At 40.9% G+C, this 14,760-nt stretch overlaps 1 protein-coding gene across 2 annotated transcripts in view; it reads right to left on the bottom strand.

Moving 5' to 3' along the window:
- The window catches only part of SH3RF2 (SH3 domain containing ring finger 2), a 204,494-nt gene extending 190,892 nt beyond the window's left edge, over positions 1–13,602 (bottom strand). For both annotated transcript variants that reach the window (XM_075344599.1, XM_075344600.1), the window contains exons 1-2: positions 13,528–13,602; positions 5,917–6,348 (exon numbers count right to left, since the gene is read on the bottom strand). In XM_075344599.1, the coding sequence (XP_075200714.1) occupies positions 5,917–6,294 (378 nt within the window). In that variant the 5' untranslated portion in view covers positions 6,295–6,348; positions 13,528–13,602. The remainder of the gene's footprint in view (positions 1–5,916; positions 6,349–13,527) is intronic.
- Between the last annotated feature and the right edge of the window lie 1,158 nt (positions 13,603–14,760).

Raw genomic sequence — 14,760 nt, 5'->3', positions numbered from 1 at the left:
TAGAAGGTGGCCCGATTCTAACGTATCGGGTAGTCTAGAATGTGTATGTAGGTTAGCAGATTGAATAATAATGTAATAAATGGATTGGATGGGTTACCTAATGTGTACACTGGTTAACAGTGTACGCCGGCTCCGGCACACGTGTGCCGGGAGTCGGGGTAAGCTAGTAACCATGGTACACATCGGGTAACTATTCAAAGCGACAGTGCTGGTTCATTTTTTGTTTGTTGGTCTCCTGCTGTGCAGCACGCATCAGTGTGTTTAACAGCGGGAGAGCAACGATCTTAATGGGCAGGGAGCTGGCATATGCTGGTAACCATGGTACACAATCGGGTAAGTAAGCAAAGTGGTTTCCATGGTTACCCGATGTGTACCATGTTTACCAGCGTACGCTGGCTCTGACACGATCCCAGCAATGCAACGATATGTCTCGGCTGGCTTGCCGGTGTGGGCTTCGGGGGTGCAGCAGTCACTTGGGAGTCTTCGGGGAATGCGTGCGGGGGGCGGGGCCAGGTCGAGCGTCCAATGCGTGAGGGGGCGGTGCCAGGCCGAACGTTTAATTCATGCAGGGGCGGGGTCTGGCTGAACGGCCAATGCGTGCAGGGGGCGGGGCCTGGCCGAGCGGCTAATCCGTGCGGGGGCGTGTCTCGGGTAACTATGCAAAGCGGTTTCCATAGTTACCCGATGTGTACCATGATTACCAGCATACGCCGGCTCCGGCACATCTGTAAGCTAGTAACCATGTTATACATCGGGTAGCTAAGGAAAGCGGTTTCTGTAGTTACCCGATGTGTAATATGGTTACCAGCCTAGGCCGGCTCTGGCACACGTGTGCTGGGAGCCGGGGTAAGCTAGTTACATCGGGTAACTAAGGAAAGCGGTTTCTATAGTTACCTGATGTGTACTTTGGTTACCAGCCTACTTCAGCTCTGGCACACGTGTGCTGGGAGCCGGGGTAAGCTAGTGATTTCACACATCCAGCGCGCTCCCGTACACTGTGTACAGTACACTGGCAGCGCCGCAACTTCCTGGTCACATGACAACACATGATCGGAGGTTGTTGCGTGGCCACTGTAGTGTACACAGTGCATGGGATCGCGCCGGATCTGACAAAGTGGAGAAAAGGTAAGTATTAAAAGCGACAGTGCTGACGTGTGCCGGGGTAAGCTAGTTACATCGGGTAACTAAGGAAAGCAGTTTCTATAGTTACCCGATGTGTACTATAGTTACCAGCCTACGCCGGCTCTGGCACACGTGTGCCGGGAGCCGGGGTAAGCTAGTGGTTTAACACATTCGACCTTTTTTCCACTTTGTCCTGCCGGTGTGGGCTTCCGGGTCTGCAGTAGTCACCTGGGAGTCGGGGCTCTGTGTGGGTTCTAGGAATGCGTGGGGGGCGGGGCCAGGGCGAGCGTCCAATGCGTGAGGGGGACAGGACCTGGCCGAGCGGCCAATCCATGCGGGGGGCGGGTCCAGGCCGAGCGGCCAATCCGTGGGGGGGGGGCCAGACCAAGCCCAGCGGCCAATCCGACGGTTGTCACTGTAACGACACTGTCACTGTAACGACACAATTTTGGAGCAAGACAGACAGACAGACAGAATAAGGCAATTATATATATAGATAGCTAAGCAAGTCTCCAACTTGCATTCATATTGCCTAGAAACAGCTTCTCCTACATTATCGTCTTTACAGCCCAAACTAAAAATCAAAAACAAAGTTGGCATCATGTCTAAAAGGTGCACATTTGACCCTTGACCATTCCAATACCTTGAAGATCCCCCAAAAATGTAATATTGAGGAACCAAAATTTAGTTTTGTTTTGCTCTCATTACTTTAACGGTCATAGCTTATAATTTTATGGTTGCAGAATTCAACCCAAATTATGTTATAACATTAATACACTTGTTGTTTTGATCGGTGAGAGCAATATTTAAAGTGAATCTGTCCGGTGCAATATGCACCCAGAACCACGAGCAGTTTTGGGTGCATGTCTCTAGTCCCTGCCTAACAGTCCCTGTATACACTAGCATAAAAAAAGTATTTCTGAAGATCCTTTATGATATGCTAATAAGTACAGGGACTAGTTGCAAGGGCGTTAGTTCCTGGGCTCATTCCGCCCACAGGGGCATTCTAACATGCTATTCAATGCCCATTGCCCAGCGTCATCAGTGGAGTCATTCGCAACTGTGTCCATTGTCACCGCTTTAGAACACCGGGTAGTGCGCTTGATCAGCATGTCTGGCACTTCCAGTCATCTGCACTAGACCTCTATGACCCTGAGACGTGTACACCCTGCTTCATAGTGCGCATGACCAGAAGTGCAGGGCATTATGATCATACGCACTGACCCTAAGCCCGGCATTCTGAAGTGGTGACAATTGACACAGGTAAATGCGTCACTACTGATGACACTGGGCAATGGTCATTGAATAGCATGTTACCACGCCCCTGTGGGTGTGCTAACATGCGAAGAGGGCGGAATGAGCGCAGGAACTAACGCTCTTGGGATTAGTCGCTGGCCTCATTAGCATATCATAAAGGATCTTTACAAATACTTTTTCTAAAGATCTTTATCTATGCTAGTGTATACAGGGACAGTTAGGCAGAGATTAGCAATATGTACACAGAACTGCTTGTGGTTCTGTTTGCATATTGCACCTGACAGGTTCCCTTTCATAAAGTTTTGAAAATACATATATTCTTATATTTATAGAGAACTAATAAGCCATATATACAATATATGAAAGGAAGGCCCTCAATGGACAGTGGCCCTTATAGTCATTAAAGTTACAAGTACTGACTTAACAGCCTCATCACGGCTATAGGAGATACATATACAGTATGTGTATATATTGAATGGTTCAATTTCAACTCCTACTTAAGTGAGGATTTGTCACACGGATGACACTTGGTTGGTGTCAAAACCCAAACTTGTGAAGATCACAAGATTACCATAGGTTAATATGGGTTTGTGTGATATCCGTGAAAAAACTAATGCCACACTTATCGGAAACACGGACATGTGAAGGAGACCTTATTCTGAAATTGAACTGTTGGAGCGCTGCCTATTTTACTTGGCTCTGTATCGCAAGGTTGTTTGGGTACCAACAACAAATGCATGCTCCAACTGCTATTTTGGACAAGTGCTGCTTCTCACATCTGTATATTTATACACACAGCATGTATAATACATACAATCCTGTGTAATATATATATATATATATATATATATATATATATATAGATATACAGTATATATTTAATACAAACAATGCATAACTTATCTTGTACTGACTACAATGATCTTAATAACTCAAGAGACTGAACAAGAGACATTAATAATAAAGCATCTTGTCTTCATATCTTCATAGTTGTATAGAAGTGTTTGATTAGTCAGAAAATATTTCCCATAATAACAAATATTAATGCAATGAGCTACTAGTTTTATGGGCCATCAAAATGTCACTGTCACACAACAATACTGTTTCCACAATAAAGAATAAAGAAAATGTGAAATAAATAGATTTTCTTGACAACTGGTAGATTTATATAAGCCACAAATATAATGTAAATAAAGAAAAAGAAAGGAGACTTGTCTACCTTCACTGATTTTCATTCTATTCATAAGTAAAACTTGCAGTTGTAGCTACATAGTACAAATGCTTCAAATCTGAAGAGCAAAAAATATGTGTAGGAGATGTGGAATGATCAGACCATGTTCCCATATGGTCATACACAGCCATTACACAGTACATAGTAGAGACACATTTATAAGATTATCTCAGCACAGGAACATTTTATATAAATCATCCAATTGTGGAACTTATTATTCTTCCAAGATCAATTGATTAAAATCAACTTTAAAATTAACTTTTTTTGTGGGAAAATCCCTTAAAACCTGCACTAGAATATTAACGGGACCGTTGCCTGTGAGCATGTGCAGTAGTTAAGCTCCTTCCTTGGCTCTTCATTTGTATAAAGATGTGCTCCCAGTAGATATTCTGATCTAATACTGTAAAATCAGGGGTGCAGAGGTAAGAAGAGGCTGCTGTCCATCACGTCTTGAATGTTGAGTAGCTGCTGTGAACTAGATAACTTGACATTAGGTGTTAAAGGTTATTTCAAGGTTACAGCCTTCAAAGCAGGAGAAGAGAAGGGGTTAACGCCGCGCATTCGCCAGAAAAGATGTCAAATTGTTGATTAATAATTATTTTATTCCATAGGTCTACGCGTTTCAAGGTAAGGAACCTATTCCTCAGGACCAAGAAATCAACAATATGCATTGTTGAATTTTTGGTCCTGAGGAAGAGGTTCCTTACTTTGAAACGTGTAGACCTATGGAATAAAATAATTATTAGTTAATCAACAATTTTACATCTTTTCTGGCAAATGCGCGGCATTAACACCTTCTCTTCTGTTTTGCAGACTCGTCCACATGGTGCTGTGGCAGCCATTATCTGTATGCTATCTGTGGTGGTTGTGACCCTCTCAACCACATAAGGTGAGTGTATACTATTACACATTGCCTTTTTATTTATCTGGTAAGACCCTATCAGAGCTTCTTTTTTCTTGTCGTATTACTTCAAGGTTGCAGCAGCAGGGCTTTTTACTGCACATGCTCACATCCACCTGGCAATTTCAATGTTCTGTTGTGATTACCTCCCAAGAGAAAAGGACACTGATTTGCTAATTAAAGTTGTTTAGGATTATACTTAAAGTAATATTTTTTTATTTCTTTTTTTCTATTCAACAATATACCCTTTAAGTCTATAATCCATTGTAATGACTTTTCCAGGACTGTAGACTTACTATTGAACTAAGGCAATGGTAGTCTTCAATGAGAGATCTACAAATAGATTTTGATCTACTGCTTGCTTATAAATATTACGAGAGATAAGAGTATGATTTAGAAGTGTACATCTATTACTCCACCTGTTGGACCAACAATCCAGGGACCAACGCCTGCATGTTTTCTTGGTTTCTGCGCCTCTCTGTTACTGAGATAAAGCTCCTTCTTCCCTGCATATGAATCAAGCCCTTTTAGCCAACAGAGTCTTCAAGAAGATGTCCAGAGAGGAGAGTTGAGGACTATGTTCACTTGACTAACAAGAACACATTTATAAAGAGAGTTCCATATCTCAGGAATGGAGAGGCGGAGGAAAAAAGAAAACAACACTAGATTCTGAGTGGGAGAAATATTAGGGTTATAGATTGACTTAGAACATATAAGATGTTAACACTGTGTAGAGAAACTATCCAAAACCCTTCTTCCAAGTTTATCTCATAGAAGTGGGGTGACTATGATTCATGAGTATAACATCCCACTTTTCTCCTTAAGAGAGTAACAAAGAACGCATTAGTTCATCCTCAAAATATTCTAGTCCATGTTCAAAAAATATTCCCAGCACATTCGGGTGATATCACCTTCCAAGCACAGACATGTAATCCAATGGTTTCTCTGAAGTATAGGCCAAATCAAACATACCCTGGCACATTTCTACATCAGACATTGCTTATACTATTTGCAAAAGAAAAAGGAAAGGCAGCAATATACATATCCAGGCTAGATTTCCTGATGTTCAGTCCCACCATATATCATGCACACCAGCCATCTTCTTTGAGAAGACTATTCTTTAAAAGAACATTTTTCATTGTTATTTTGGGTAGTTGTCTCATAGGTTTCACTGTGAATGTATACTTATACACCCACAGATATACACACAACATTTTTGTAGCTGAACCAATTAGATAGAAAAGTAGACAGATAGACAATAGAGATATAGATAGATTGCTCAGTTTTAAATTTCCCCCATCGTACTTTGTAGGAATCAAATGAATCAAATAGAACACTAAGATTCATAAAGTATAATCATATACACAATGAAAGCACATGTACGGTATATTCTACAATGACTTACCCCTTCTATAGGCATTCTTGTCTTTGGGAATAATCTGTAATGTGATTCATGATTTGTCTTCTGTTCTCGACCCTTCCGAAAAGAATCCTGGGAAAACAGTCCTCCCACTCTTTGGAAGGAGTTCTTTCTCACCAGGCCTTGCCCACCCTTTATGCCTTCAAGCAGACGGATCAAGAGCAAGTTTGCCGGTAGCTCCTCTATGCTGCAGTGCACTGGGGTTCTACATTCTGGACATTTCAGCTCTTTTCGGGCTTTCAGTATCCTCTGTAAGCATGGCTGACAGAAAGTATGCTGGCATGGCAACACCTTGGCAGTGGCATCCAATTTTCCTAAACAAACTGGACAGTTCAGCAGGTCAAGGACAACCAATTCATCCATGGTAGGCAAGGTTTATTGCTGGAACACGAAGATCAAATTTACATGATGAAGGCTCTGAAAAGAAATAAGAAGAAATGATCAGGATGTAAATGTGCAGGTGCAATGTTCACAGCAGACCCAGTCCTTTCATTTTCAAACCTCGCAGCATTTTCCTGGGGGAGAAATCATTCCCGCAGACATTACAGAGCAATGCCTCACAAGACATTTGCAGATGTGCACCTTAGTTTTACAGCTCAGTTCTAAGTGAGTCATTTGTGATTCACAAATGCAACGGAAGCAATAAAATGCTGTTTTCTCATCATCTGTCTATCAGGATCTAAGTTTCTTTGCTGCATCAGGTAGCTGGTGCTTACAGGGCGGTCCAGGAAACGCTGACCTCTGCTAGCCAGTGCTCATGGTCACTGAAATTCAATGGAATAAGTGCTGAGCAGTCAGCTGCAAAGATGATCCTGACTGCAAAGACTATATCTTACATTGGTTTCAGTCTTATGTATTCACACTGCACCAATAACAGTTATACAGCATATATAGAATATTCAAGAGTTGAAATCATCGAATGGATAGAGCAACAATGATAACTACCTTACAGATGCGACAATAAATCTCTGTAATATACATAAGGTGATCACGGCCATGGGTCACAGTTACGTCACAAATAGTGATGCAAAAATTTAGTTACGTTTATTGTATTAAGAGCTCCAAGGTCATGAAAGTAAACAGCAACATTTTTCAAGGTATTCAGAAAGCTGTGACTTCCTAGACCAGAATCTCAACTTTGCTGCCTATTACTGTGGTGACCTTGGTGTTTTAAGCACATCGCACTACATGCCATTTTTACATCACTCCATTTATGTGAGGTTCCTATAGCTATACATATTGTATCTGACTGTCTGTCTCATCTAAGAAAGAATTTATTGAAACTCACAAAATAAGCCTGGAAACTAACTGCTCTTATGTCTTCCATACACTAAACGCACAGAAGGACATATTCCTGCTCTTCATTGCTTAGTTAGTACACAGACTGAAGCAGTAGCATGGAAGAAGTTCAACAGAAGTGCTGAGCAGTATAGCTGTCAATCCAGTTTTCATAGAGGGGGAGAAAAGTTTTCTTAGAAAGCTCATTTCTGTGTCTCCCTTTGCTTGCTTTTTCTTGATGCTCCTCTCTCCCCTCAACTAAGAAGATAATAGGAGGTATAATTTGACACCCCACTGTGCTAGCAATCCAAATTGTCTTGAGCAAGATGGTGTTGAGCTATTTTTCCGAGTGGATAAGTTCACGAGTTAGGGTGATAAGACGTGGCTCATAAATGTAGAATATAGCTAATTTTTGCAATTTTGTTGAAAGCACAGATTTTATTATTATTATTATTATTATTATTATTAATAATAATAATAATAATAATAATAACTATAATAATAATCTTTATTTCTATAGCGCCAACATATTCCGCAGCGCTTTACAATTCAGGAGGATCATATACAAACAAGTAACAGTTATAGAAAATACAACATTTAGAGGGAAAAAAAAGACAACCCTGCTCGTGAGAGCTTACAATCTACAATGAGATATGGGGGGCACGGTACAAGTGCTTATTTACAATGACAATCCAGCCATCTGAAGGAAATGGGGGATAGATAATGCCTTCCTGAATCAATTGGCCTGAACCTTGAGATGTATTTGGGTGCCATGGAGTTTGACATGAGGTTATGTTGTGAGAAGTTGTAGAGGGATGGTGTGAATTGGATTTGATTAAGGAGTGTGATAGGCCGCCCTAAAACGATGTGTGTTTAGGGTGCGTCTGAAGCTGAGTAAGTTGTGATTTGTCCTAACTTCTTGGGGTAGAGTGATCCAGAGGATTGGTGCAGCTCGGAAGAAGTCTTGGATCCGGGAGTGGGAGGTTCGAATTAGTGTGGATGTTAGTCGAAAGTCATTTGAAGAGCGTAGAGAATTGGTGGGGTGATAGACAGAGAGGAGTGTGGAGATGTAGGGGGGTGCCACACTGTGGAGAGCTTTGTGAGTGAGAACAAGCAGTTTGAATTGAATCCTGTGATATATGGGCAGCCAGTGCAATGACTGGCACAGAGCAGAGGCATCTGAGTGCATTAAGGATGGACTGAAGAGGAGAGAGTCTAGTCATTTAAGTCATTTAGGAAATTGTGTAAGGTGATGAAAGATCAACTGTTTCATTGGAGATTAATTCATTTTATATATATATATATATATATATATATATATATATATATATATATATTCACAATGCAGAAAATAACTATTTTTTACACTGACGATTTTTCAAGTTTTCCCGTCTACTAAGAATGAAGAGGTCCATAATTTTTATAGTAGGTATACTTCAGCTGTGACAGACAATATACAAAAAAATTCCAGAAAATCACATTGTAGGATTTTTAAATAATTGATTTGCATTGTTATTTTTTCTTGCAGAAGCGCATCTACTCTGCTCTCATTACCTGTATTATTTGCACCTGTTTGAACCCGGTACCCGTATAAAAAACACCTGCCCGCACACTCAATCAATCCCACTCCAACCTCTCCACCATGGCCAAGATCAAAGAGCTAAGGACACCAGGGACAAAAGTTTAGACCTGCACAAGGCTGGGATGGTCTACAAGACTATAGGCAAGCAGTTTGGTGAGAAGGCAACAACTCTTGGAGTAATTATTAGCAAATGGAAGAAACACAAGATGACTGTCAATCACTCAGTCTGGGGCTTCATCCAAGATCTCGCCTCATGGGGTAAGTATGATTCTGAGAAAGGTCAGGAATCAAAACAGAACTACATGGGAGGATCTGTTCAATGACCTTGAAAACAGCTGGGACAACAGTCTCAAAGATTACCATTAGTAACACACAACGTCATCATGGATTAAAATCCTACAGGGCACACAAGGTCCCCCTGCTCATGCCAGCACATGTCATGGCCTGTTTAAAGTTCACCAATGACCATCTGGATGATCCAAAAGAGGCAGAGGAGAAGGTCATGTGGTCAGATGACACCAAAATATAACTTTTTGGTATCAACTTCACTAGCAGTGTTTGGCGGAAGAGGAAAGATGAGTACAACCCCAGGAACACCATCTCAAACATGAAACATGGGGGTGGAAATATCATAATTTGGGGGTGCTTTTCTGCAAAGAGTACAGGACAACAGCACTGTATTGAAGGGATGGATGGGGTCATGCATGGCAAAATTTTGGCCAACAACCTCTTTCCCTCAGTAAGAGCATTGAAGATAGGTTGTGGCTGGGTCCAGCATGACGATGACCCGAAATACACAGCTAGAGCAACTAAGGAGTGACTCCGGTAGAAGCATTTCAAGGTCCTAGAATGGCCTAGCCAGTCTTCAGAAAATCTTTGGATGGGGCTGAAACTCAATGTTGCCCAGTGACAAACCCAAAACCTGAAAGTTTTGGAGACAATCTCTATGAAGGAGTGGGTCAAAATCCTGATGTAGTGTGTGCAAACTTGGTCAAGAACTACAGGAAACGCCTGACCTCTGTTATTCAAACAAAGCTTTCTGTACCAAATATTAAGTTTCCTTTTTGTATTGTATCAAATACTTATTTCATGCAATAAAATGCAAATTCATTATTCAAAAATCATGCAATATGATAAAAATACACAACCTCTCCATTCTTTGTCGGGGAGAAAGCTTGCAAAGTCAGTAGTGCATCAAAAACTTGTTTTCCCCACTGAATATAGTAAATGTCTCAAATTTCATAAATCTATTGACTCACATACTAATGATCCATTCCAATCTAATACCTTTAAATAGTTTTGTTTCACATTTTTAATATCACTGGATAATACTTACTCTGAATATATTTTCAGTACAGATCAGCAAAAAATAAAAAAAGAACAAACCATTCAGTAAAATGGGTCATGTAAAAAAAGTGCATACTAATCCAGTAAATGATTACAGTGAGGAAGCAACCATTTCACTTACTTAACTGCTACTAGTTAGACTCATACAGAAACTGATTTGCTAATGCAAGCAATTAATTACACTCCACACCTGATGTGATTGCTTACATGTTCCACATACCCTCACAGAACACGCAGCAAGCAAGCACAAGCAACTTTGTTCAAAGCGTCATTTATATATTTTGCAAACAGGAGCTGTTGCTTTTATTATAGGAATTGCTTATGCTCTGTTTGTGTATTATTATTGCCTTCTGTTGGGGTGATACATCATTGGAGGACTGCAAAATATCTTGCCGTATACAGTGCCATCTGTTGTCTATTGACTACCAATAAAATAAAAAGTAGATTGCGTGGTAAATGTGTTTTTTTTTTTTTACTGTATCAGTATAGTAATGTTGTTCAATTTATTCCAAAAGGACACATTTGAGCATTTGCTGGGTTCATTGAGTCCTATGACTATATTTAATGTATTCACTGGAATCTTATCTGGTACATATAATAAACATGTACAGAACACAATATGTTAAAGAAGCCTTAATGTACATCTCTAGAAAAATCAAATGAAAAACAAAATAAAACTAACAAGCCTCATAAGGCTGATATCACTGGTCACCTAAAACCAGTGATGTATACAAAGCATCCTTCATGTCAGCATTACCAGCAAACCAATATGAGGCCAAGCAGAAAAACAACTCTAAAGGTGCTGTCACACACAGCGACGGCGACAACGACGTCACTGCTAAGTCACCATTTTCTGTGACGTAGCAGCGACGTCCCGTCGCTGTCGCTGTGTGTGACATCCAGCAATGAGATGGCCCCTGCTGTGAGGTCGCCACTCGTTGCTGAATGTCCTGCTTCATTTTTTGCTCGTCGCTCTCCCGCTGTGAAGCACACATCGAGAGCGACGAACTGAAGCGAGCAGGGAGCAAGGAGACGGCTTCTGGCAGCCTGCGGTAAGCTGTAACCAAGGTAAATATCGGGTAACCAAGGGAAGCCCTTTCCTTGGTTACCCGATATTTACATTAGTTACTAGCACAGCCGCTCTCACGCTGCCAGTGCCGGCTCCCTGCTCCCTGCACACGTAGCTGGAGTACACATCGGGTAATTAACCCGATGTGTACTCTGGCTAGGAGTGCAGGGAGCCAGCGCTAAGCAGTGTGCTCTCACGCTGCTAGTGCCGGCTCCCTGTTCCCTGCACATGTATCCAGACTACACATCGGGTAAATAAGCAAAGGTTTGCTTATTAACCCGATGTGTACTGTGGCTAGGAGTGCAGGGAGCCAGCGCTAAGCGGTGTGCGCTGGTAACCAAGGTAAATATCGGGTAATGGTTACCCGATATTTACCTTAGTTACCAAGCGCAGCATCGCTTCCACGCGTCGCTGCTGGCTGGGGGCTGGTCACTGGTCGCTGGTGAGATCTGCCTGTTTGACAGCTCACCAGCGACCATGTAACAACGCAGCAGCGATCCTGATAAGGTCGCCCGTCGTGATCGCTGCTGCGTCGCTGTGTGAAAGGGGCTTTAGGCATTTCAGAGTCTTGCCTATCTTTGTAGGAACAATTGTAGGAACAAATTTACAAACCAACCTAGTAGAGGGCATTTATCTCATTACAAGTTCCAGAAGGAGCAAACTTTTTGGCCATGTATCATCTAGATTGTTGGTGGAACCCATTAAAAAAAATTATATATATGAAATTTGATGAGAAAAGACATCTGATGGTCTAATGTATACAACCACCTCATAAAAAATGGCTTTTGAATATTTATTTTACTGTAGACTGTAAGGCCCAGAGTATTGGCTTGCTACAAAATAAAGATAGCAGCTACATAGATTACATTAAATATTGGGTTATAGCCAAGAGTAGAAGACATAAATAATACTTTGGATTGAGATATGAGGGAAGAAGTCTATTTATTAGTAATACCACATTCCTCAATCCCTCCAGGTCCCACTAAAGGCTTCTTTGCAGGCGTCTCAGTTTCCTGGGACTTAACACAATGAGCATTTGTACAATAAAGGCATTGTAAATCTTAAATGTTTTTTTTACCTATTCAACCTAACAATAAATACACAACTACTTTTAATGGACTGACCTCCTTGAATGTGTTTAAATGATAGATGTTCAGCATACTATTCCAAAACATCTCATCCTTCTTCTAAATAACATTAATATAGCTAGCATGAACCATACTACATACATCATTCCCCCCATGTTTCCCACATTAATTACATGTAAATCCAAATGTTTGGTATCAAGTATAATAAAATAATAGATGGTGACTATCCATGACTTCATTTGTTAATTACTGTGACTCCATTTAGGGGATCATTGACTTTGACAGGTGCATACAAAAAGCCATGAACTAAGAAGAATGGTGAGAAAATATAGAACAGAATATATTGAATAGCAATCTATATTAGCCATGTTTTAGTGTATACACTATTAGTGGTCAAGGCTTTCAGTACATGTCGGAAGTAGTAGCTTTGCACCATCCTGAAAGTCCCAGATGGGACTACTGGTTGAAAATATGCTTTCTGAAACAGAATCAGATGGCCTATGGGGGTCATTAGATGAACATAGAAGTTACCTATTTTCATATCACACCATGTTTGTAGAAAAGATCTCCAAAAGGATCAAATGTAATTCAATGAACACTACTTAAAAAAATTAAAAAAATATTCAAAGAAAAGAATTGGGCTTCACAAAGATCACAAAGATGCAGGTCTATGGTCCAAAAAAAGATTAAAATGGTACAGTTAAGAAGATGCTAAGGTATAAAATATTAGATTAGAAAATATTGCTTAAAAAACTGTCGTACAGTGATTCTTCTTGATAGGATTGACAAGGTTGTCATCATAAAAGAACCAACAGTTCTTTACATTTTTATGCCCTTCACCTTTTCTATCTAACAAGTAGAACATTTGATGAGTTGTCTTCTTGTCGGCAGTGACTAGAGTGAAGCTTGATGTATCGAAATATACTGCATTCTTGAGTAAATGTTTGACTACTTAAGACTATTGTTAATTTAGCATTACAATTCTAATTTACTATGCCTTTTTTTCTTTTCCCACATAATATTTTTCTCCAAAATCAGTTGAGGTCATGTGTTTTTCCAATTACATACTTTTATCAACTCATTCCAATGCCGAATTGCCTTTAACAACAAAATCAATCTCCTTGACACATACATCCAACTCCTTATGTTCAAACGATATCAAGTATAGGTTTGTAACATTTGTGCATAGTAAGAACTTCTCTAGCAAATCTTAAAACTTTGTAGATACTGACCTTTCTTTTTCAACACAGAAGATCTCACGGGATGAACCTGTTTTGTTCCCGGAGCTGTGGCTGCAATGAAACTACAGCTTACTTTGAAACTATTAACATGCACACAACCCTTTTAACTCTTGCATTGCTTTTCTTCATAATTGGCGTGGCTCCCAGAGGAAGTTGAGAAACTTGGATACCTTCCTGTTAGTATCAGCACAGTCACCTAAGAGCTAGAGATATGAGGATTTCTGAGATTCTTTGTGTTACATTCACAATAAAACACGTCCTAGCAATGTACTGCTCTACAGACCAAAACTCCCATCACAATTCACAGCTTATAATTAAGGCAGCTTACATGAAGAATTATGTGATATTAATATTACACTGAGTAAACATACTACTGTAACTCCTTCCCCCAAATAAAAATGGAGAATTTGTTTTTATAGACTTTCTTCAAAAACAATCAAGTTACCCGTCCATGATACAATCACTTTGAAACAGAATTGTGCTTGTCTCCAGCACTATAACGCCCAGCAGCTGTTTTGCAAAGAGGAGAGCACATAGCCAATGGGCAAAATTTGACGTTTATCAGGAAAGGTGTTTTATCAAATATTTGTCAAAAGTTACTCAAAGGGGAAGTTTACTAAGATTGCAAAAAATAAATAAAAAACTACAAATGTCCACACATATCAGTTCACTGTAAAGGCCGCTTTACACGCAATGACATCGCTAACGAGATGTCACTGGGGTCACGGAATTCGTGACGCACATCCGGCCTCGATAGTGACGTCGTTGCGTGTGACACGTAGGAGCGACCGCTAACGATCCAAAATACTCACGACATCATTGATCGTTGACACGTCGTTCATCTTCAAAATGTCGTTGATCTTCTGGGACGAAGGTTCTTCGTCGTTCCTGAGGCAGCACACATCGCTACATGTGACACCCCGGGAACGACGAACAACTGCGTACCTGCGTCCTCCGGCAACAAGGTGGGAGTGACCTTCATTCGGCTGCTCTCTGCCCCTCCGCTTCTATTGGTTGCCTACTGTGTGACATCGCTGTGATGCGGCACAAACCGCCCCCTTAGAAATGAGGTTGTTCGCCGGCCACATTGTTAGGCAGGTAAGTACGTGTGACATGCATTAGCGATTTTGTCCGCCATGGGCAGTGATTTGCCCGTGACGCACAAACGACGGGGGTGGGTGCGATTGCTAGCGACATCACTAGCGATGTCGCAGCGTGTAAAGC

The sequence above is a fragment of the Anomaloglossus baeobatrachus genome, chromosome 4, assembly GCF_048569485.1.
Source record: "Anomaloglossus baeobatrachus isolate aAnoBae1 chromosome 4, aAnoBae1.hap1, whole genome shotgun sequence".
Classification (NCBI taxonomy): domain Eukaryota; kingdom Metazoa; phylum Chordata; class Amphibia; order Anura; family Aromobatidae; genus Anomaloglossus; species Anomaloglossus baeobatrachus.
The sequence above is the reverse complement of the archived record's forward strand: the minus strand, read 5'-3'. Positions and strand labels throughout refer to the sequence as shown.